The sequence below is a fragment of the Leptodactylus fuscus genome, chromosome 2 (assembly GCF_031893055.1).
Source record: "Leptodactylus fuscus isolate aLepFus1 chromosome 2, aLepFus1.hap2, whole genome shotgun sequence".
Taxonomy (NCBI): domain Eukaryota; kingdom Metazoa; phylum Chordata; class Amphibia; order Anura; family Leptodactylidae; genus Leptodactylus; species Leptodactylus fuscus.
The window spans coordinates 155,691,469-155,714,892 of NC_134266.1; the positions used below are offsets into that span (position 1 = coordinate 155,691,469).

The 23,424-nt window shown below is 41.5% G+C and overlaps 1 protein-coding gene across 1 annotated transcript; it reads left to right on the forward strand.

The window, feature by feature from the left end:
• On the forward strand, positions 1-23,064 carry UBE2G1 (ubiquitin conjugating enzyme E2 G1). The gene is made up of 6 exons (XM_075264842.1): positions 1-188; positions 14,531-14,633; positions 16,778-16,875; positions 18,553-18,731; positions 20,767-20,889; positions 21,816-23,064. Exons 1-5 carry the CDS (start codon positions 143-145, stop codon positions 20,851-20,853), a joined length of 513 nt encoding a protein of 170 aa, XP_075120943.1. The 5' UTR covers positions 1-142; the 3' UTR covers positions 20,854-20,889; positions 21,816-23,064.
• Positions 23,065-23,424: the final 360 nt, after the last annotated feature.

Genomic DNA, 23,424 nt, shown 5'->3' on the forward strand with positions numbered 1-23,424 from the left:
GCGCTGGGGCCAGAGCTAAGAGTGAGAGGGACAGAGAGTGAGGAGCCGGGGAGGGAGATCGAGAGGTGACGGCTCAGACCAGCTGTGCTGCTCCCTCCTCTCCGGGGTCGCTTGTTCCTTAGTTCAGTCACATCGGTACAGCATGACGGAACCGCAGTCTGCGCTCCTGCTGCGGAGGCAGCTCGCAGGTAATGTGCCCCCCTCCCCGGGGTAAGAAGGGAAGAGGGGAGGGTATAGAGCTACACATAAAGGGGGCAGCGCCAGAACGGGGAGCTATGTGTTTGTGCTGAAGGCTGGCGGGATGTCCGGGCTCTCCTTCCTGTCCCCCGGCAGCGGAGACTGGAGCAGGGCAGATGGCTGTGCAGTGAGGAGGGGGCAGTGTTGCTATAGAGAGGGGGAGGGGGTTGTTGTGGCTAGGCAGCGGGCGCGCAGTAGGCAGGGGTAAGAGCGGGGCAGGCAGCATGGTGGTGTGGGGGTCTCCGGGGGCTATGGCCAGGTGCTCGCTCTAGTCACGTAGTGGCGTCATAGCTGGGGAATTCCCCGACTACAGAGCCCACGGGGGCGCCTGCTACTGCTCGCTGTTGTCACCGGCGGTGCTGACAGGACGGCGCTGTAGTGCTGCCCTCAGTCACTGACACAAGGCCAGGTGCAGGTAAAGTTTCGTGTTGTGTAATGCCTGCCCGGCGGCTTCCTGCCTTGTGTGCTCTAGTTCGGGCGCCCCCTCCCCTTTGTATCAGCTTCTCTCAGCCCTTGGCTGGTGTTGCCCAGGGCTCTAGCTGCCAGTGACACACGGCCCGGGCCGCTGCTCTGCGCCTGCTCACTGACCCCTCACGTTGGGGCCTCACAATGCAGTTTACATGTGCTGCGAGGTTTAAAGCGACAGGAATCAGGTCCCTGTCATCGGGGCAGCCATGGGAACAGGCTCCTACTAGTCTGGTGACTAGGCTTTATCTAGCTGGTGACTAAGAACTCGTGTAGGAGAAGTAGCACTATAATAATAATACCTAGGGGACCAGGGTTTAATAAATATGTAGGAAAACCTAACATCACAGTAGAGGGTCTAGAGCTCTGACGGGGGGTTCAAGACTGGTTTTCTGTAGAGGTTTGTGAGGGTTTGTTCACACAGTGCAGTTCTGCCAGTTTTTTTTTTTCATACAGCTTACGTTTTCCAGTCCATTGCTGGGATTCTGCAGCTAGTACAGGTGAAGCTTGTCTTAATCTGCAGTATTTTTCTGTACAACTGTATGCAGTGTTTAGCCATCCAATACACAGCAGAATGACAAGAACAGCAGTACTCCCAGGCCGTCTGAATACCGCCTTATGCATGTTAAGAAAATCTGTATATATCATTTGATTCTTGCCGTTCCCCTGAATAATTTTTATTTATTTTAATTCGTCCACCCAGAACAGACGACCCCTGGAAGATTATATGTAAACTAGCTCTAATTTTCCATATGGGCGTGAACCTTTTTTCTCAGTTTCTGCCCACTTGGAGAATCAGAGCTATAACCTTCCAGGGGCCTTATCTTTTGAAAGAAAGGACCGATTGGGGCACAGTGAGAATCAGATGATGGAATTTACTATATTATACTTGGTGACAGATCCTGTGAATTATAGGACAATATGTATTCTACACCTAAGGCTGGGTTCACACCGGCACTGGAACTCCGTTCAGGGATTCTGTTCCCTTAGCTGCTTGAAAAACGTAGAGAGAAAAGCACTACGATGGCAGAAACCCGACGGACCTCAGTCTATGGAGTCTGCAGATAACCACATTTGTTTTATACGGATTAGGTTTCCGTTTGTGGGGTTCATAAGCGGAAGCCCGAATGCAGATGTGAACCTAGCCTAAGGGTGGAAAATGAAGAGGAATTCCTGTTCATTTTTTTCCAGCGGCATTTTTGCCATGGTATAGCTGCGGTTGGATGACGCATTAGCGCATGATTTCATTAGCATTTCGTTGCGGCATCCTGCCCCTTACTAGGCCCGGATGAATAGGCCTTATCATGAGGGAGTCTCAAGCCAGGGCGACATAAACGGGACGCTTCTTTTTTCTGCATCCTGCTGTGAACTCTGATTGTGATTGTTTTCAATGGGAGATGGATTCCAGGAGGAATCTGCTCCGGATTTGGGGGTGAAATTCCACCCCAAATCTGTGGCAAATTCCTCTGTGTGAACACAACCTAATACTACAGCTTCCTAGCATATTAGTTCCTGTTTTACAAATAACCCCCTTTTTTGTAACATTATCTGCTTTTATAATCTCCATTAGAAGATAAAAATATGCGGCTCAGATTAGACCCCCAATGTTAGGTTCACACCTGCGTTTAAGGTTTCCATTCAGGGGGTCCACTTGGGGACCTCCTGAATGAAAACCTAATCCACTTAAAGAACCGGTTACTTGGCAGACTCCATAGACTATAATGGGGTCTTCCGGGTTTCCGTCCAAAAAGGGCGAAAAATGCAAAGAGAAAAACGCTGCATGCAGTACTTTTCTCTTTGCATTTTTCAAGTGGAATGGAGAACAGAATTTCCCCAGCGAGTGGGGAACCTACAGCAACTATTCAGTGTGTGGGTTTTTTTGTGGAAAAATAAAGCATTCCCAAGTGCTCTTCAATATCAATGCAATGTTTTCTGCCCATTGATGCAGGGGTTTGAGCCAGGTTGTATTGTATACATACAACATCTTAGTGAGGTACATGACCAGCAATTCACTGTAAAACCAAAGCTATTTCTCTCCGGCCTTGTGGCAACAACTGTGCATTTGTCACCTAATCTGTTCTTTTGGTCCGTCATAGGAATGGATTAAACAAAAAAACGGATCAATTTAATGACAAATAATGGATTCTGACTGACCCATTTACTAAAAAAAAAAAAATCATGCTTGCTGGAATTTTTCACTTTTTCACATGTGAGTTTAGACTTCCTCTGCGCCGCATGGTGTGACACAGATGCATAATGTTTCCAGGTGTCATTGGTGATGTCTATCAATGTGCTGCCACTAAACCCCACACTGCACTGTTTTCAGGGCAACACAGTTGAATTTCTCTGACAGAGTATTCACGTGGTGTCCCTAGTGTTTGAAAATAGTTGTGCATCTGCCCCTTCATAAGGAGTGGCGGAGATGGCCGAATACTTTACTACAGCCATCTTCAGCACTCCCATTGATGGAAGCACCATCCATCACCATTCACAACCACATTTGGTCAGGCTGCATGTACACCTCCCATGTTCTTGGGATTGATGGGGATCTCAGCGGTCAGGATAGATCAGGGCTAGGGAACCTTTGGCTCTCCAGCTGCTGTGAAACTACAACTCCCATCATGCTCCATTCACTTCCATGGGAGTTCCCAGAACAGCAGAGCCAGTATGCATGCTGGGAGTTGTAGTTTTGCAACAGCTGGAGAGCCGTGCGTTCCCTACCCCTGGGATAGATGATAGATACTTTTTAAAGTAAGGAAATTGATCTGTACTGGTTTGAGAGCTTTTTAGAGGGGATGAAATTGTAGAGAATAATGTGGTGCCCTGCACTGTCCATTAAGTAGGGTGCTTACCTTCCATGCTTGGCATCATAAATGCATACATTGTTTTCCTCCTGTTCATCTTGTGTATTTTGTTGCCACTATGAACCCTTATTTTGCTCTTTTAGATCTTGCACACTGTTTCATTTAGTTTTTTGTGGAGTCACTTGGGATACACTACTGTAATATTGGCATAGTCAGTGGTCGGTGCTGTTTCAGCAATAAGGCATGTGCATGTTATTTGCACCTTAGAAGGAAATTTCAGTCCTTGAGATTACAAATGTGTAGAAACAGATGGCAGTTCAGTATGTGCTTAGTATGTGATATGGGAACTCACATTCTAATGTACTCTTTGTGTGATTTTCCGTTTAGTTTCAGCATATTGCTGCTTTCTACAGCTTGTTTCCAGCCCTGTGCTGCATGTAAGGTATTTATTTATTATATGAAGGCAGAGCATGTTTTCCTCTTGACTTACTTGATACGATGTAAACCATTGAATCTATATCTCATATTTCTTTGTACATGGAGTCATGATGTGAGGGAGATGAGGAATCCCTTTTCTTGTGAGATGACAGCACATAACACCTCCTCAGTAATGAGCACAGTTTTAATATGTATGGTGCAGCCTGGAGTGACAAGGAGGGTGTGTGGTGAGAGAAGAATCTGCGGTAATGGTCTTCTGTAGTAATTCAAAGGTTCTGAAGAGAGAGACAATATCCAGGTAGATTGTGATGAGCTTTTTTTCATATGAATGATCTGTCAAAGCTGAAATCTCAATGGCCTTTAGATCGTTCAGAGTAAAGGATAAAGGCCTGTTTACGTGCAGACATGCTTCAATGGTATTTAGGTCTTTGGACAGCAATCACTCAGGGCATATAACTAAATGCAACTAGAATTTTTCGTCCATACAAATGCTTGAGCTGTAGTAGACAGTGGCAGTTCTGTGGTAAATCAGGTGCCAACAAGTCTTACTAAAATTTCCAGGTAATATAAGACTATACTTGCATGCAGCAGTTGCAGTAACGCCTGTACAGGATCATAGACTTGCCACCCAACTTCCTGACATAATCGCCGGGTTCTCAGCTATTTTACAAAGCTGAGACCCAAAATATTTGTTTTGAATGGAGTCCTCTATTATGGACATTTGGTACATCTCAGGTCTCCCCCTGACATTTGCATACCTGACCCTCACCTCTTCAATTGCTATGTTGATTGTATATCTCTTGTGTGGCCATATTGCAGCAGGGTGTCCAGTATCTGACAGCCAGGAGTCTTGTGATGGCTCTCAGGATTCTCCTAGGAAAATGACTATTGAGGCTTGACTGTGCTTTGCCTCAATAGTTATACAGTGGTTCTCCCATAAATATTTATCCAATACGGTGAAAAAAGATCATAATGTTTGAACTACTATGTTTTGCACTGTTTGGATACATTCACACAGAGGAAACTGCCGCAGATTTGGGGGTGGATTCTGCTCCTGAATCTGCTGCGGATGCCACCCAGAAACCATGGGAAAACAATAGGAGGCATAGATTGCAGCAGGACACTGGAAAAAGTGTCTTGCTTGATCTAGTTCCGGATTCTGCAGCTCGAGACTCTCTATTTGCTCCACACACCTGGGCCTAAGCAGCAGCGAAAAGTTGTGATGGAATACCGGTGCCCTGTGTCAGCATCCCGTGGCCACTGAATATGGTGGCAGAAAACGAAGAGGAATTCCTCTTCAAAACTTAAAATCCACATATAACAGCAGTCAAATATCTAGGTAAAAGTTCTTTATTATGTGTATGAAATTGGCCCATCTGGGAGACAAAATTAAGCCAAGACAAATGTCTTGTACAACTATTTACAATGTATAGAAAGTGTCCCTGTGTAATGTTTAAACCACCACAACATTTTAGACATACCTGCTTGGGCTAGAAGCCTCCATCTTACACATGACACACATTTTGAGTTTCTCTGTGGTAAGTACAGGTAAAATAATCTTGTGTATTGATTATAACATAAGTATTCAGCTTTTCTATAAATAGAGCTGTTTTTTTTATATACAGCCACCTTAGCTTGCTCATGTGATAAGACTGTATCAGCTGAAGGCTCTTGTATTCCTCATCTAGGCATTGTGAGACGTGGCTGTTGTATATTTGTACTGTAGTCTGTGTTGTGTAATGTGCTCTGACATGTTGCTGTGTGCTGTTGAATTCCTAGGTTAATGTTTTATGTTTGACCTGTATGCTTTCTCAGTAAGGGAGCCTGCACAAGGAGTTTACACTCGCTCATTCTGAACGTAAAAAACTCGTTCAGAGTGAGTGGCGTAAAATACAGATCCCATTGACTTGAATGGGTGCCGGCATATGCGCATGTCACATTGAAAGCAATAGGTAAAAAAAGCCTCCCATTGATTTCAACGGGGAGGGCACGTATGCCAGCACCCATTCAAGTCAATGGGATTTATATTTTACGCCGCTCACTCTGAACAAGTTTTATGTTCAGAATGAGTGAGTGTAAACTCAGTGTGCAGGCTCCCTAATCTTGCATTGTTGAGGCATGGCTATATTTGGATTGCTAAGACTCTGTTCACATCATGTTCAAGCACTACATTTGTATATATCAGGGAAGCTCCTGTTAGATATATAAAATGTATCTTGAAGGTTCTATTCACAAAGTGTCATTAGAGTTTAGAGACATCTAGTTAAAATACTGTATAGTGTACTGGATGTCTGTATCAAAGACTGTCTACTATAGCTGGAAAAACGACATCTCCTTTTTATTGTTGAAGGCCTATCGGTATGTACTCTAAGGGGGCGTTCACACTACCGTCGGTGTCCGCTACTAATGTCCATGCAAAATCTTGTGCGGGCTTTAGCAGCGGACACTAGCTGTGTCTGTGACATTTTGAATTGATTTATATGGAGATCGGGTGCGTTCTTTTACAGTCCGTGTCTGTCCTTAACTGTCCGTTCCCATAGATGTCCGACTTTTCAAGCGGACAGAAAAAACCTACATGTTGGGTTTTTCTGTCCGCTTGAAAAGTCAGACATCTTTAGGAACGGACACTTAAGGACAGTAATGTCCGCACAAGATTTTGCATGGACATTAGCAGCGGACACTAGCTGTCTGACACTGACGGTAGTGTGAACGCTCCCTTATACTGTAACATACATTTGAGACACATGTTCAGTGTTTCTTTAATAGAATTAAAAGTGGCGTATACAGGCCTTAACACATTAAACCTGCTTTTTATATTTTCACCCACTTCTAAATTCTGGCTAAAAAGCCTTTAGCAGAAGTGTTATTCATATTCCTTTATAACATTATTCCTTTGGGTCCTTGTATACAGATGAATTGCCCATAATGAGCACTAATCAGCACTATATTTATTATTTATATTACTTATATAGCACCAACATGTTCTGCATTGATTTTTAAATCTTGCTCACGGTCGGATTTGCAAAGCAAATCCCTATTCGTACCGAAGGCAGGTCAGCAATATAGAAAGTTGATCTGGACAAGCCTATTTTTATTTTCGCTTAGTGTTTTGATCAAATTGTTGTTCTTTCAGTCTTTCATGCAAACCCTCTTTATCAACATACAGGGACAAATAAATGAATGCTTCCTTTTAGACAGTGCGAAGTGTCCATATTTATTTATCTTCCTACATTGTGAAGTCACGGGCATGTCTACACTGCAGCGATGGAATGAATGTAACTATGAACACTTCTTCTGCTGATCATTATTAGCCTGTATAAGGGCCCATCCACACGGCGGAAAAGTTTTTCGCCGTATGTTTTTTTGGCGCAGCTAGCCGCAACTTGATGCTGATGCAGTGTATCGGCATTCTGCTCCTGATTAGGCCCAAATGAACAGTCCTAAACATTGGCGTGTCTCAAGCCGCGGAATCTGCGGCAATATAGGGCATCTCTCTTCTTTTTTCTGCTACTAGCTAGTGGGGAAAAAAAAGCGAGTAGCTCCCATTGAAGTGAATAGGAGCCTTTTTTGCAGGCGGATTTTGAGGCGATTCCACGTCAAAATCCGCCGGCAAAAAAAAATGTGTGAACATCCCGACAGGGCATTGGATTACTTTTATACAGTTATACTATTATTTAGCTTACTTGGATCACTACCAATTTAGAAACAAACAGTTAAAGCAAATTCACGACACAGATTTAGTTAACGAAATGTAGAAGTCTCAAAAATTAGGTAATAAATCTAGTCACTTGCTAGCTGCATGTGGCGGTGGAGAATTTAATTTTGGTGCAGATTTATGGTCAGTATGTCTGACAGACAATTTATGAAAATGCCCTTCTTTCAGTTCTCAATGTAGGTTATTTTTTTTCTTTTCTTAAACTCATTTTAAAGGGTACCTATTTCCTATAATTTATTTATGTATCACTAAAGCATTTTTATGCATTTGAAATAGTGTTGTGTATTAATACGCATGAGACTTTTCCCGGTAGCTAGACCACCCCCTCTCAAAGATCCATGTCCTGGTGGTGAAAGAGTAGATCCCAGGGCAGGATGGGGAAATCTCATACAGGCAAAGCAGCATCAGTATGGAATAAGAAATTCTGTGGTCAGTAGCTGTAGCCAAAAGCAGCATCTACCTCCTGTTTCCCCATAGCATGATGACATTCTTGGACTTGAAGGATGCCTGTTAGCGTGTCGCAGTCTTTTCAAATTTTCTTTTATTTATTTAGCTCCATAATATTCCGCAGTGATTTACATTGGGCTCACAATCTACTTTCCCCCATTGGGTATGTCTTTAAGGTGTGGAAGAATACACATACAAACTCCTTGTAGAACCTGTGATTCCAGCGCTGCAAGGCTGCTTTTCTAACCACCGTGCTGCCAAAGGTTCTTAAAGTTTGCAGTGTTTTTTTTTTTTGTTTTTTTTTAGTAGGCCTTTACCTGCTGCAGTAACTCCAGCAGGTAACAGGACCTACTTACTGTTTGATCCATGCTCCTGCCCACGGCTGCCTCCAGTTTGCTTCCAGCCCTCTATGGGGTCCTGTGCGTAACTGACAGATATATATATATATATATATATATATATATATATATATATATATATAATATGAGATATCCTGGACTGAAGGGGCAGCAGAGGTGGCCGTTGCCAGGAGCAAAGACCGGTAGGTACGGCTATTGGCCCATGGCAAGAGTTATTGTTGGCCAAACCTTACGAGGTTCACCTGCCAATTATAAAATTTAGATTAATTTTATGCCCGATTTAGCTCCCAAATAAGAGGTAAATCCTTCCCTCATTCTGCCTCCAGGGATTGGAGCAAAAAAGAAAAGCGTCCTGATCGATTTTTCCAAGGATTCTGTATCTGATTCAACCATGGAAGCTGTGGCTTGAGACTCGCAACTGATTAGGCCCATTCATGTTCGCCCCAGGTTCTCTGCTGCGATGTGCATGAGTTGCTCCAAAAAGGGGCCCACAGGGGCTCTGTTGCCCAAAGGTTCAAATAGTCCTGGAGCTGACCATCCTGTCTCAGGACCCAGAAACCAACAGTTACACGTTTCGGCTAAGGCCCCACATTGTGGAAACACAGCTTTTTTTTTTCTTGCGGTTTTTTGAGCCAACGCTACGAATGGCTCCAAAGGATTGGGAGATATATATAAAAGTCCCAATACTTCTCCCTTCTGCTCAATCCACTCCTGGCTTTGGCCAGGAGTGGATTGAGCAAGAAAAAAAGCTGCGTTTCCGCCTTCAGAATATTTTCAGAATATTTTCAGAATAGACTTTTGAATTTTTCAAACTTTTTGGATTTTTGTAAAGGCTTTAAAACATGACGGACTGTTAAACTCCTTCCCAACTTCTGCTGTACTAGTTTGGAGGATGTCAGATTTTTAAATATGGCAGCCGCTCAGGAATTATACAGTAGAGACCTGATGCCTGTGATCAGTGCCCGAAATATTAAATGGGTCTATGACAAAGTTAGATTTGTCCTTTAAAAAGATAAAATTAAAAAAAAACCTTCAATACAACTTTATGAATAGAAAAGTCATGGCTCTTGGAAAGCAGGGGAGTAAATGATGCTAAAAATGTAGTGGTTAGGGGTTAATGCATGAATAATAGTGATGTGTCTTTAATGTCAGTTGTCTTGATGTCGCTTTGAAGCAGTACAAAATGTCTGCTGGTAATGGGTGTTTTAGTGAGGTTTTATGCTTAGGAAGCTTGCTTTCCTGGAGGAAATCCTATCCTCTCAGGAAGTAAAATGAGCTGTGACTACAAAGGTGACGCAAAGTTCCCAAGATACTGTTAAGTTCTGCTAAATATTTTAGGTGCCCGAGAAATATTGCAGATTGTATTTTGCGCTATGGTACAGATCTACTCTGCTTTTCAAATAGTAGTTTGCATTGAAGTTTATATTGATTGGAAATAAAATTATGGATTGTTTGAGAGTTAGACAAAGTTGTTTGGGACTTTATAAAAACTGAGATGAGGTAAAAATGGTTGGATTTTAGTCAGTGACTTCCCTTTCATATGCAGGGTTAGGAAGCATGAGTGTGTAGTTAGAGCAAATCTGTGCCCGGTGTAAAGCGCTATCGGTCCCGGTACTGTAGCTCTTTACAGTCAGAAGGGTGTTTCTGACAGTCTGTCAGGAACGTCCTTCTCTACAGCAGTGCCTATTGCGCTGTACAGTGTGAGCGGGGAGGAACGCCCTCCCTCTGCTCACAGTACTCGTCCATAGATGAGTATTATCAGGTTGGGAGGGGGCGTTCCTTCCCGGTCTCAGAACACAGCGCTATTGGCGTTGCTTTGAAGAAGGACGTATCTGACTGACTGTCAGGAACGCCCTTCTGACTGTAAAGTGCTACGGCACCGGGACCAATAGCTCTTTACCCGGGGCACAGATCGGGAAAGCCAACAGTGCACTGAATTCAGCGCACTGTCGGCTTTCCAGCAGTATATAGAACTGCCTGTGTCCCGGACCATGAAAGGTCCTCTTTAAGGTCAATTTAGGCACCACCAGATTTCACCCAGTTACTTTGGCCATATGAGTAACTTTCCCTTTGGGGTATGTTTACACTTTGCTTTAGCAATGCTACTTTTTGCCTATGTTAGATTATTCCTCCCATTGTTTCCCTGGTCCCTCTCCTATATCTTATAAGACAGGTCAGAGGATGACTGTGTGGGGACTGTGCTGTTATGTACAGTTCTTTGTTCAGGATAATCAGATCAGATGCTTGTAGTTTGCTGACAAATGCTAGGACAATGTCTGTTGTCTCTCCATGTAAACACAAAGATAACATTGAGTTTACGCCCACACTCATATATGAGACTTCTCCCTCACCACTCCTCTGGAATGTTATATCAGACTAACTTTCCCTGCACCACCTGCACAGTTAAGGACACTGACTGGTGACAGCTTTTATATGTAATGAAAGTAACCTCTATCACAAAAACGGCTGGGCCACTGTAAAAGCAATGCTACCTTCTATACTGCTCCTACTACCCCTTGTCACCCCCCACCCCCACCTCATAGATTGTAAACTCTTGTGAGCAGGGTCTTCAGTCCCATTTGGTGAACTGACTAATGCTTAATTTTGTCTGTACTTGAACCCTACAATTTATAAAGTGCTACTGCATATGTTGGTGCTATATAGATAAAATATATTAATTGCTGTTTTTGCTAACCTGATTACTACTGAAGTAGGTTGTGTGCACTGATAAATGTGGACATGATGTAGGAGCAGATGGAATGGATGAAGTGACCACAATTTGACGCTGTCATTTGAACATGCCTAGCACACATGCCATAGCTTTGACAAGAGGCCTCTGAGCTGACCTTTTTGTGGGTCGCCTGTAACTGCTGATCGAACGCCGGATGCAATCTGAGCTGATCTTTGCTTGCTCATGGTATATAGTTACAATGGTGTTCTGTGAGGGTGTATATTTTGGAGAATGCCTATTGCAACATAGTGGGCATGACTCTGATGTACAAGATGTACATTACTTTTCTCTAAAATGACACTACAGATTAAATGGAAAGATGACACAGAAGCACTTTCTCTGCTGTGTATATAAAACATCCTTTTTTTTGGAGGGGGGGGCGCTATCCTAATAAAAATAGACTTTTCATATGACAGACATTTATGCTTTAAGAGTTTTTTTTGTTTGTTTTGTTTTGTTATTTCAAAATATAGCCATCACAAAAAATTCAAAATAGCCGGATATGCTGAAATTAGGGGATGTTCACACTTGTGCCCGTGTCCGCCCGCTGGGTCTCTGTCCTGTTCCCAAGAGAAACTGCATAGGGGATGGCTTGCTGGTGGTCTGTTTTAAAAGCTCATTCATTGAATGGGTATTTACAGCAAACCACCAGTGTCCGTATGTAGCCTCTGAATGGGTTTTGGTTTTGTTTTTTGTTATTTTTTGGTACAAGCTTTTGTGAGGAAAGTGTGGTGTGTGTTTGTTTCTGGTTTTTTGTTTCCTTCTCCCCCAGATTTAATTTTGGCTGTGGTGCATATTTTCTACAGACTACCTCTTTACATAGGAAAGTGTAGAGTTTGTGCTGAAAATCTCCATATATCTTTTTTTGTGTTTTAAGCATTATGTAGATGTAATCTTCTTTGTAAAACATTGCATTGTTTTCTGCAGTTTTTGGGCACTGCAGAAATGCTGCATTTCCTTTGTTTCCCCAGCATTAAGAGGGTCCCCTAAGTGGCTAATTGGGCTATTGCAGAATGTGGACAAACCAGGCTCTTCTGTTAGCCAGTGGAGCTTATATGTATATATGCTTGTGTCGGTGTATTTACTTTTCAAGGTAGTTTTCAGTGCTGCTCACTTCTCTGAGCTTCTCCAGGACACTTTCCCTTCACTTTCAGTGTGGTACTGGCTTCTCGCATGTTCCTTTCTGAAGTAAAAGGCTTGTGCGTTAGTAATACATGGCACAAACAAGGCTGGGGTTCGTGTTTTGCTAAGAAGTGCAGCCACAGCCCTTTCCTGATTTTCAGGCTTGTATGAGATCAGTGTTGTGTTTCCATTCGGTCAAATGGTTGGCTGGTGAGTATTAGCACAAACTTGGAACATTTCGGAACTGCTCAGCTTCTGAATTTAGCTAGAGGGTTCTTTCTGCTTAGTCATGTTTTAATAGTTGAGTTGTTTTAGTCAATTAGATGCCTGTAGAGACAAGCAGAGCAGCTGTGTGAATCTGAAGATCTAGAAACTTCAGCCGTATTTACAGCTGTGCATTCACTGTGCCCTGATCATTCCAGAAAAGTGTAGGTGCAACGCTTGTGCCCCGCTCTCCAGCCCTTTCAGGCAGCTATTGTGTGAGTGTAGCTTTCAGTTGTGCTTTTCAGCTGTAAGCTGGGAGAGAAGCATCCTAATAATTGAGATCTGGATTTGTTTTGTTGTGGACCAATGTCTAGGCTTGTTTCCTGAAAAGCAGAACACCACTTTCTTTATATAAGGATTGAAACGTGGTGTGTGTTGGGTTGCTACAAGGTTGTGCAGTGAAATGTCTTACACCTAGAGAGAAAAAAATTCCTGCTTACGTAAAATACCCCCCAAGTAGTGCCAGTACCACATTGCAGCACAAAACACTTTTCCAGCAGTGCCAAAATGTTGGCCACTTTTACCCCCATGAGCAGGGCCTGTAAGCGCCAACCACTTTGTCCTCATACGTGCCAGCTACATTGGCCAGTTTTGCTTTTTTGTTTTTACTCCGCACCAGGGCTAGAAAGAGGAGTGGAATCTGAGGTGCCCAATTCCTCTTCCCTTTCTAAGAGTCCTAATGTGTTGTCCTCTAGATTTGATAGTTGCATACATCACGGCTACATTATAACTTCTAAGTTAGCATGCAGTGCCATCCTATACTGCAGATAGTATTGTGTGTTGAATATAAATGGAAGTCTGTTATTTCAGACCACACTCGACATATGGTATTTAATGCACCTGTCACCTTCCTCCACGCAGAATGTATATAATTGCATTACAGATCTAGTTACTGGTCAGCGGAAACTGTGCTGTGACATCTTAAGCATCTAAAGAAGTGTGGAGAGTGCTGAAAGCTTCATTCCAGATGAATTTTCCAATTCAATTCATTTTTTTTTTTATACATTTTACATGACTTATTTTAGCATTACACTTTAAAACATTACTACTTCAGCACTTCACATACTACGCTGCCATTTGTATATGATGCACCATAAAGGGTTAGTTCACACATAGTTTTTTGGTCCGGGTTTTGATGCGGGAAGCTGCGCCAGAATCCAAACCAAAATGCATTTGTCGCGGCTTACGACAGTCGTGGCTTTCCGCTCTGGGTTAGGCCTAAATGAATTTGCTTAGTCAGGAGGGATTGTCTTGACGCAGACGCTGCGGCGGTTTCCGCCGTGGAATCCGCGTCAAGATAGGGCAGGTCGCTTCTTTTCTCCGTGAGCGATATTTTATTTTAAAAAGGAAATGACCGGCTCCCATTGAATTCAATGGGAGGCGTTTTTTTTATGCAAATTCTGCATCAAAATCCGGACCAAAAAACTACGTGTGAACTAGCCCTTATAGGCCATATAAATGGGGTGGATGGTTTGGATAAAAGGTATCCAATCCTATATTTACCTTCACTTGGCTATATTTTCTATGGTCTATATGTATGCCAAAGCATCCCTTTAGTGTAATAGCTGGGGCGTTCCTCCCCGCTCCACGGTACACTGCGATAGGCACTGCTGGGCAGAAGGGCGTCCCTGGCTAAGTGTCAGAAATGCCCTTCTGACTGTAAAGCCCTACGCTACCGGGACCGATAGCACTTTACCTGGGGCACAGATCGGGAAAGCCAATAGTGTGCTGAATTCAGCGCATTGTCAGCTTTCCAGCAGTATATAGAACTGCATGTGCCCGATCTGATGAAAGGTCCTCTTTAAGTGTAAAGAGAAAAGTATTGTATTCCTCAGTTGTATTGACCCAATCGTGGTGTGTATGTTGAGGAACAAGCTTCCAAGTTACTTTATTGTATCAAAAACCATATTTATTTTGTGTAACTGTAAACCTTTATTTTGTTTTGCAGAACTAAATAAAAATCCCGTAGAAGGGTTCTCAGCAGGTTTAATAGATGACAATGACTTATACCGATGGGAAGTTCTTATTATTGGTCCTCCAGACACATTATAGTAAGTATCCCACTGGTTAATATATTCCAAATTGCACTACAGTACTCAAGTGTAGTCTTATGTCACACAGTTATAATGAAAATGACAGTTCTGCATCCCTGTCTGTATATTTATAGTAGTAGTCAGAGCTGGTACTGTCTCTAACTCTCCGTGTGATACTGTTCTGACATCATTGGACTAATGGAGAAAGGGGAATCTAAAAATAAAGATGGTGTCCAGTTAGAAACAGAATGGTGAAGTGCTGGAATGTGACTGGACTTTTATGTTTATAGCACAGTTTGAAAGAAATTCAAGAGTGGGGTGGTGTAGAGGTGAAAATGGCTATCTCAGCAAGAGTGGCCACAAACAGACTGTTAGGGGGCGTTCACACTAGCATCGGTGTCCCACAGCTAGTGTCCGATGCTAATGTCCGCGCAAAATCTTGCGCGGACATTAGCAATCGGACACTAGCTGTGTCCGTTCCTTTTTGCATTATTTTAAATGGGACATCATGTAATGTCCTTTACTGTCCGTGTCTGTCCTTAAGAGTCCGTTCACAAAGATGTCCGATTTTTCAAGCGAACAGCTAAATCCTACATGTACATGTTCCGTTTAGGAACCAGCTATGGCACTGACTGTTCTGAACTGGAGTCTCCATTACATAGATTTGAAGTGAAGTTTTTGTGTTGACCTTTATATTAGGAGGTTGTTTGTAAAACTAGTAAATCCTAACTTTCCTTCACAAAGGCTAGGTTCACAACTGAACATGGGTCTCCGTTGTTTAGGCCCACTGGGGATCTGAACAATAGGGAGACTTACCACTAAAACAGCCTGTGGACCCCCTAGACTATAATGGGGTCCGTCTGTTGTCCACAGTTTTTATGCTAAAACTGGCACTGAGGAAAGTCCTCCATGCAGGACTTCTCCCTGCCATTTTTATTGGTGGTTTATGCTGAGGCGTTTCCAAACTATGGTGCAGGATGTGAACCTAGCCTAAGCCAAATTATGTGCTTCTGCTTCCTGTTCTATATGTGATTTTGTTTTTTTTTAACAGCCAAATCTCATATCTACATATACATGATAGCTGTGATTCTTATCATTTTGCTGATAAGACATAGAGCTTACAAGTCACAATAGGAGATTTCACAATTTATCTGCTCCCCTATCTGCACAGGTAAAGTAGCATATTTAGAAAACGCTCCCATAGAACTTAATAGGGCCTGCTCTAGACCATTGCATCAATAATCCATGCTAATTGTCTGGAAAATGGGAAGATGGACTATTTTAGGATAAATGGCTGTAATTGCAACTGTAAGATTGTTAAATATAATTGAGACTATTGCTTAAATCAAATGATTTTAAGCTTTAAATACACTTCTCGTGTCGTGTTCCCTTTAAGTCAAAGGTTTGTATATGAGAATTGGTTCTATTTCAGTTATTTTATTTGCATTAGAAAAAAATGGTCCATGCAAACAAGAACAAAGAGAACAAAATTGTGATATTTTGCCATACGACTGTATTGAAGAAAAACAAAAAATTCTGTAGTTCTGACTCTGTCCACTAAGCCATACAATATGCTGACTCCCTGTTTTCTGTAGATTTATTTACAGCTGCCTCACTTATACATGATAGATGTGACCATCAGTGTACTTATATGTAGATATGCTACAAATGCTATGCTGCCCTCAGTGCTATAGCCATTTGTCAAGAAATGGGGCCAAAAAAGGTGTAATTGCACTCCAGTACATGGGCAGTGTAATGAGCCTGTCAGGTCAGAAAGGATTAAAAAGGGGCTTTTTTTTTTTTTTTTTTTTTTTTTTTTGAGAAAAAAAAAAAGGCAAAGTGCACATGGCTCATAAATGTGATTAATGCATGAGCAACATTAAACAAGGGGTTCGCCTACATTATAAATGGGCACCACAGGAAAAACTAGTCTTTAAAAAAAAATTGAAAAGTACCTATGAAAAACATGACCAAAAAAGAGGCAGCTGCTAGATAACCCCCAATGGACTCTGCCCAGATTCAGCCTGGGTTGTACATAGGCTCATTCGAGTAGCATCAGAATGGTGCTGTTGGCAACATAAAGCAGGATTCTACCTCCTCCTTTGTGTGCATGCATATATGTTGTGTTTTTGTTTAATAACCATATCTTGCTTGCTCCATAGTGAGGGTGGAGTTTTCAAAGCGCATCTTACTTTTCCACGGGATTATCCCCTAAGGCCGCCTAAAATGAAATTTATAACAGAAATCTGGCACCCCAATGGTAAGTAATTAGTCTCCAATTATTTATTTTTTCCCAACTCTCTATGTTTAGAATGTATAACATAAATTGAAGTTTGGCACACTTTGTATGTGGCACTCAGTGGTTTGCTTACTAAATGGGTGCTTGGAAAGGGTCCTAACTAGAGAGGAGCGAATACTAATTGAAACGGCAGTTTCGAATACCACACTGCCATAGGAATGAATTGGAGCAGCCGACGCGCAGGGGGTTAAGCAGCCGGCCCAGCTGTGTCCATTCGTTCCTATGGAGCGAGGTATTCGAAACGGCCGTTTCGAATAATATTCGCTCATCTCTAGTCCTAACCTGTTGTTCAAGTGAAATTAGAGATCCAAGCACTCCAGTAATAAGTTAGCAAGTGATAGTTTAGTTATAGTTTGTAAATTCACAGTAATCCATACTGAGTAAACTTCGGTTAAAGAGCCTTCTTCTGACACTATAGATTCAGTGTTATCAATATTGTATCAATCTTATCATTGATACCTACAAACAACTGGTGGATACCGCTCACAACCATAAAAGGAAGAAACCTATCAATATCATTGAACTGTAAATCCTCACATACTACTTTCCTTGGCATACCTGCACAAGACTCTAAGGTCACACATCTCACTGCTGTGGACCCTCTTTAGATGAACCAACTGTTTCTACATTGTAAATTCTGGGATCAACTAAGTCTTACATTGTGCACCTGAGGACCACATTGACTTTCAATCTTGATAACGTTGAATCTATAGAGTCAGAACAGTTCTTGTGTCTCTAATTTCACATAAAATGAAGATTTGGTTACCATAATGTCACATTAGCAGTCATGTAATGAACAGCTAACCGATATGTTGTAGTACCGTACTTTGTTCTGACTGCCATAAGTAAAAGGTGTGTGTGGGTTTTTTTTTTTTTTTTTTTTTTACTAGATTCAGATTTGTAGGTTACCTACCATAAGCTTTATGGCATTCAAATAACTGTTAGAAAGCCAAATGGTGATGTGCTGTAGTTCGTTCTGGCTGTGCATTGTGTTTGGTATTCTTTGGCCAAAAAAAAAAAAACCTAAATTCTTGTGGGTGATGTATTAACCAACACCCCCCCCCCCCCATGCCATCAGAAAGATGCAAATTGTGGCACACTTGTTCATTTTGTGCCACTTGTCTAAAAAGTAGGCAGGATGGGTCCCCTGCATGTGACATATTTATTATAATTCACTCCAGAAAACTGACACATACTGTGATCTATACCAGCTCCTAGTTGGCATAAATAAATTCTAGTGCATGGTCAGCCCAACAGGTGGCACAATCTGAAGAGGCACCTTGTTTAGGCAAAAGTGTATTATGGTGTGTGTGTGTGTCCCCTTTATTTGAATAATATAACATATATATGCGCACACTCAGCTTTGGCCATGATTACTACTGGGAATGATGGCTGAATAGACTGTAAATTCGTCTTTATTTTGTGTATGCTTTGACAATGAGAGTCATTGAATCCTGTGAAAATAAATTATACATACTTTACATCTGGAGTTTTTTAGTTTTATAGAGTTTCATGCATGACAATATATACGTTTGGTTCTTGTATTCTAGTCTGCTCTTACCTATGCTACTTTATAGGAGAAGATTTAATACTGTTACTAGTAGCCCTAGGTGACTAACTTCTATTTTTAATTTTTAGTTGATAAGAATGGTGATGTGTGTATTTCTATTCTTCACGAGCCTGGAGAGGATAAATATGGCTATGAAAAACCAGAAGAGCGTTGGCTTCCTATCCATACAGTGGAAACTATAATGATCAGTGTAATTTCTATGCTAGCAGACCCCAATGGAGACTCCCCAGCCAATGTAGATGCAGCAGTACGTTAACATTTATATTTTGTTTGGTTTGTCTTGTGATTTCTATTTTTATTTTTTTATTTTTTTCCTTCCCTTCCCCCGCCCCCGCAGTAGCATGCAGGTCCTGGAATTTATTCCCTGTTATACAGAGCTCACTTACTGCAGAATTTCTTCTCACCATTGTTTGCATCTTCACTGATCACTTGACTTGAGATGCTATGGTGCTTTGGCAAGTGTAAAAGTCTTGCCTTTAAATAAAAAAAAATTAAAAAAAAGTGACACCATTTTATAAACTTTGCATAAATTAAAAGTTTAGGTGAAGAAAAACTTTGCAGCTAATCTTTTTAAGAAATGTTTTCTTCACTTTTCAGGCTGTTACCTTCTACAAATTAATTTATGGAGAGGGGGAGGGTTGGATGTGCTTTTAAGACTGCTAGGCTTGTAGACAATAGACTACTAGTGCACAGAATGAGGCAATAAATGCACCACTTGACAGCCTCCCCCCCCCTTCCTTCCTCAGCCCCCTCTCCCTGTGTCCATAGAGTTCTGTATGTGAGGCTAGATATGGAGATCAATCTGACTGCTTGTTTGCATAAGATTCAAGGTCAGGAGAACAGCTTAAAAGGTACCTTTGACCAACACCAAGTTCAGCTCTATACATCAAATAGGTGCTGCTCCACTGATTCCAATGCAGTTGGAACTTTTTTTTCTCTAGCCCCCACCATTCCTGAGCAATCAATGCTGTTAGTTTTCTGTGCATGATATGCTATTTAGTCTTTGTACCGTCAGTAGGATGTGTCAGACAGGAGCAGACCAGGCGTATGATTCTGAGCTCTGACTCTGACTGCCTACGATTGGAGCTCTGAATCACACCTCTGCCTGATACTGCCCTTACGGAGCTTAAATAGCACATCAGCCACCAAAACTAGTTGTGCTTGTTGCTCAGGAATTGTGGAGGCTAGAGAGAAAATTCTAGCTGCGCTGGAACTGGTGATGCAGCGACTATTAACAGATGCTAAGAACTTGAATTGGTAGAGGTGGTGAAAAGTCCTCTTGGTGAAGGAAACAGATCTCAATAATGTGTTCTAACAGTTCTTGTATACAAATGCACTCATCATTTATAAAAAGTTTAGAACTGGAGGTACACTTTATACTGGAGCACAGCTCTCTACATTTTCTAGCAGCTGGATCTGTTACCGCAGCTTTTTTTGAAGCCACGAATATCAGTCTTAGAAAAACCCCATAAAGGCTAAGGCCCCTTGTTAATTGAACATTTTACCTTGATTACGATTAATGAACTATTTTAGAACACACCCTTTTTACAGGCCACATCCCATATTTATATGCAACGCAATGCTACTGAATTTTGGATATTCACATCAGCAATCCTGGTCAGATAATGTGCAGTTAGCGACATCTCTTGGCCACTAGCAGTATGAGACGAGATGGCATGGATGCAAAATAATTTAATCTGTGTGAGCAAGTTCATATTGTTGGAGCTACCTTGGCAATCTATGGCCCAAGGTAGCTTTTAAAAATCTGTACCAGCTGAAGTCAACATATCTGGCATGTTGGAAACTATTTTTTTTTTTTTTTTTTTTTTAATGTAGATTGTGAGCCCCACATAGAGCTCACAATGTACATTTTTTCCTATCAGTATGTCTTTTTTGGAACATGGAATGGAAATCCATGCAAACACGGGGAGAACATACAAACTCCTTGCAGATGGTTTTATGCCCTTGGCGGGATTTGAACACCAGAACTCCAGCGCTGCAAGGCTGCAGTGCTAACCACTGAGCCACTGTGTGGCCCCTATGTTGGAAACTTTTGGCTGTTTGGTTGACCAAAAACAATTATTTAGCATGATTGGCTAAATTTGGACAATCTTTTGCCATTTTGTACACACGAGCAAAAAAAAATTTTAATAGCTTTGTGCCCTTTTTGTTGTATGAATGACTATATCTTGGCTAGGTTCTATCTAATGTGTATGGCTAGCATTACTGTTACTTCATTTGTATTAGTTTTTCAAATATGCTCTGTTTTATTCTCTTCATAGAAAGAATGGAGGGAAGATCGTAATGGAGAATTTAAGAGGAAAGTTGCCCGCTGTGTAAGAAAAAGCCAAGAGACTGCTTTTGAGTGACATTTATGCAGCAGCTAGTAGCTTCACAATTTCAGGGTAAGTTTTAATTTTTGACTTCTTGTCTGCTCCCCCAATATTTGTGTTACTCAAATATTAATTGGTGTCTGTTAGAAGCCGTTTCAGGCAGAGGTAGTACTTAAAGGGTTTGTTCGGTTTAGGACAAAACATAAGACGAATATTGTTTGTATAATGAGAAGTTATATCAGTTTTCTAGATCTCTGCTGGCTGTCATTCATTCTGCTTACTTTGAGTGAATAAAAATCGGTCCATGGTCATGTGATGAACATTGGATATCTGCCTGGTTAACCAGTTGTGCACCTGGTCGTGTGTTTATCATGTGACCATGGACTTATGTTTATCTATTGGAAGTAAGGTCTGGTTCACATCTGCGTTCGGTATTCCATTCGGGAAGTCCGCTTGGGGACGCCCTGAATGAAATACTGAATGCATGAAAAAGCAGTGAGCAATGAAAGCGCAAGAACCCCGTAGACTATAATGGGGTCCGTGTTTTTTCCGCGCTGTGTTCGCACGAATCCTGCAGAGGAGAAAGTAGTTCTTGAAGTTTTTTCCCTCCGCATAACTCATGTGGAAAATACATTTAATTGCTCACTGCTCTTTAATGCATTTGGTGTTCCATTCAGGGGGGTCCCCAAGCGGATTCCCCGAAAGGAATACAGAACGCAGATGTGAATTAATTCTAGATCCCCTGCTGTTAAACTGTGGAATTGCTACAATTTTGTAGCCCACGTTCTGTATACGTTCCTCAGTTTTCTAGATTTCTGCTTGCTATTGTTCATTCTGCTTTCTGTTTTTAGCATTGGCTCTTCAGTCCCAAAAATTAAGCTAATGTTTAGGTCTTTGATGTAATATATCATCTTTTCATTCAGTCTCATAGGTCTGCGCTATATTTTAACTCTTGTATTGCTATATATTCTAATCTGGCTTTTTGCTCTTCCACACAGGTCTCCATTTGAGAAACAAGGCACTGTTTTTCCTGCACTCTACCCACCTTTTGCTGGACTTTTTGTTGTAATTAGTTGGCAAACACTGGCTGGCACCGGGGTTGCAATAAAACATGCCAGTTATCAATGCTGACAAGAGCCTAAAAAGTGCCAACTTAAAGGTGATTTTCGCATTTCAAAAATCTAAAGAACTGCTTTAAACTTCAGGAAGAATTGTACAGACCTGTACATAGCACAACATGATCCGGATAATATATATAATGTTCATGTACATCCATAAATACACATTGTACCAAATAATGCTTTCTTGTTAGGAAAACAATTATGTAAAGTCTGAGAATGCAATGAAGGAAGAGTGTACTTGGGGTTTGCTAGTCTTCTGTTCAGCCTCTTCTACTGATTTCTTTTCCTCCCTTTCCCGGTTTTCACCCTTGTAGTATGTAAAAGGTGTGCAAAAGGGAATTGGACAGTTTTAGAGCAGTGCAGGGTCCCCCTTCTCTCTTGGCAAGTGCTAATGAAATCTTTCAAATGTAACCCACTTCTGCTCTCAAAAATGAAAGTCTATTCTATGCAGAAAACCCCTTTATTGGTATTGATGGGTGACACTGTAATTGGTTTTAATTTTGCTGTGCAGCAGGATTTTAGAATTCCCCCTCCTTAATCCCCAAATTCCCATCTTAGTTTTTTTGACCTAACCATCGCTTTCAAAATGTTTTGTCACTGCAGGAGTTTGGTTACCCCTTTTTGTGATATTCCATATTTAACCCCTAAGGGGAGTATGGTAATTAAACTTCTGAAGTGCCTTATGTCCCAGCAAATGTTATGTGAAACCCCTGGTTCTACTGAGCTGACGCACAAGCTTCTCATCCTGGCTGTTCTAACGTTTACTCGTAGAGCCCTAGGACCCTACTGCTTTTAATGAAAAAAACAGTCAATTTTGCATTTCCTGTACAATACTTTTCCTTAACTGCCTGGTATTGAACTTGAAAGATGGAAAGCATGCATATGTGTCAGTTTATTAAATTATCTTCAGGGTTTGACATAATGTTGCATTTTCTCTTCTTTTTTTTCCATTTCTTTTTTTCTCTCATGTGACTTTTCCACTTAAACTCTATCATTCTTCTTTTCAGCAGATTTTCCTCACCCATTGTACAAAAAGAAAATTGCGATGTATATTTTCATGTAATTTGATTTTGGAATTGTCACCTACTGTAGTGCGTTCTTCCAAAATATAATTTTTTTTTCCAATGTTGTCTGTGTGAATGAATCATTCCCTGAGGTATCACATAGTTATGACTTAACTTCGGTAGTGTTATTAGGACTAGACATACAGTTAGAACAGTACATTTTCTGGAATATTCTTGAGAGAAAATCTTGTTTATAACAAATACAAAATGGCTCTATGACCTGACCAATTACTGGAAATAAGTATTCATAGGAAAGCTTGCTCCTTTATAATGGCCCCACCCTTCCCCATGTTCTTTGTATTACCCCATATAATTGACTGATGTGTTGCACCTACAAGATGTATAGTGCTGTGCCTGGAAGGAAGTTGCTGGAGTGCTGTGGCCCCTTCAGGCAACTGTTAAGAATACCACGAGTTGCATCC

What these genes read in the sequence shown, in the direction of transcription:
- UBE2G1 (XM_075264842.1), top strand. Translation starts at nt 143, where the DNA reads ATGACGGAACCGCAGTCTGCGCTCCTGCTGCGGAGGCAGCTCGCAG. An exon ending in GGTCCTCCAGACACATTATA is followed by an intron (nt 14,634 to 16,777) that starts GTAAGTATCCCA and finishes CTTGCTCCATAG; the next exon opens with TGAGGGTGGAGTTTTCAAAG. An exon ending in AGAAATCTGGCACCCCAATG is followed by an intron (nt 16,876 to 18,552) that starts GTAAGTAATTAG and finishes TTTAATTTTTAG; the next exon opens with TTGATAAGAATGGTGATGTG.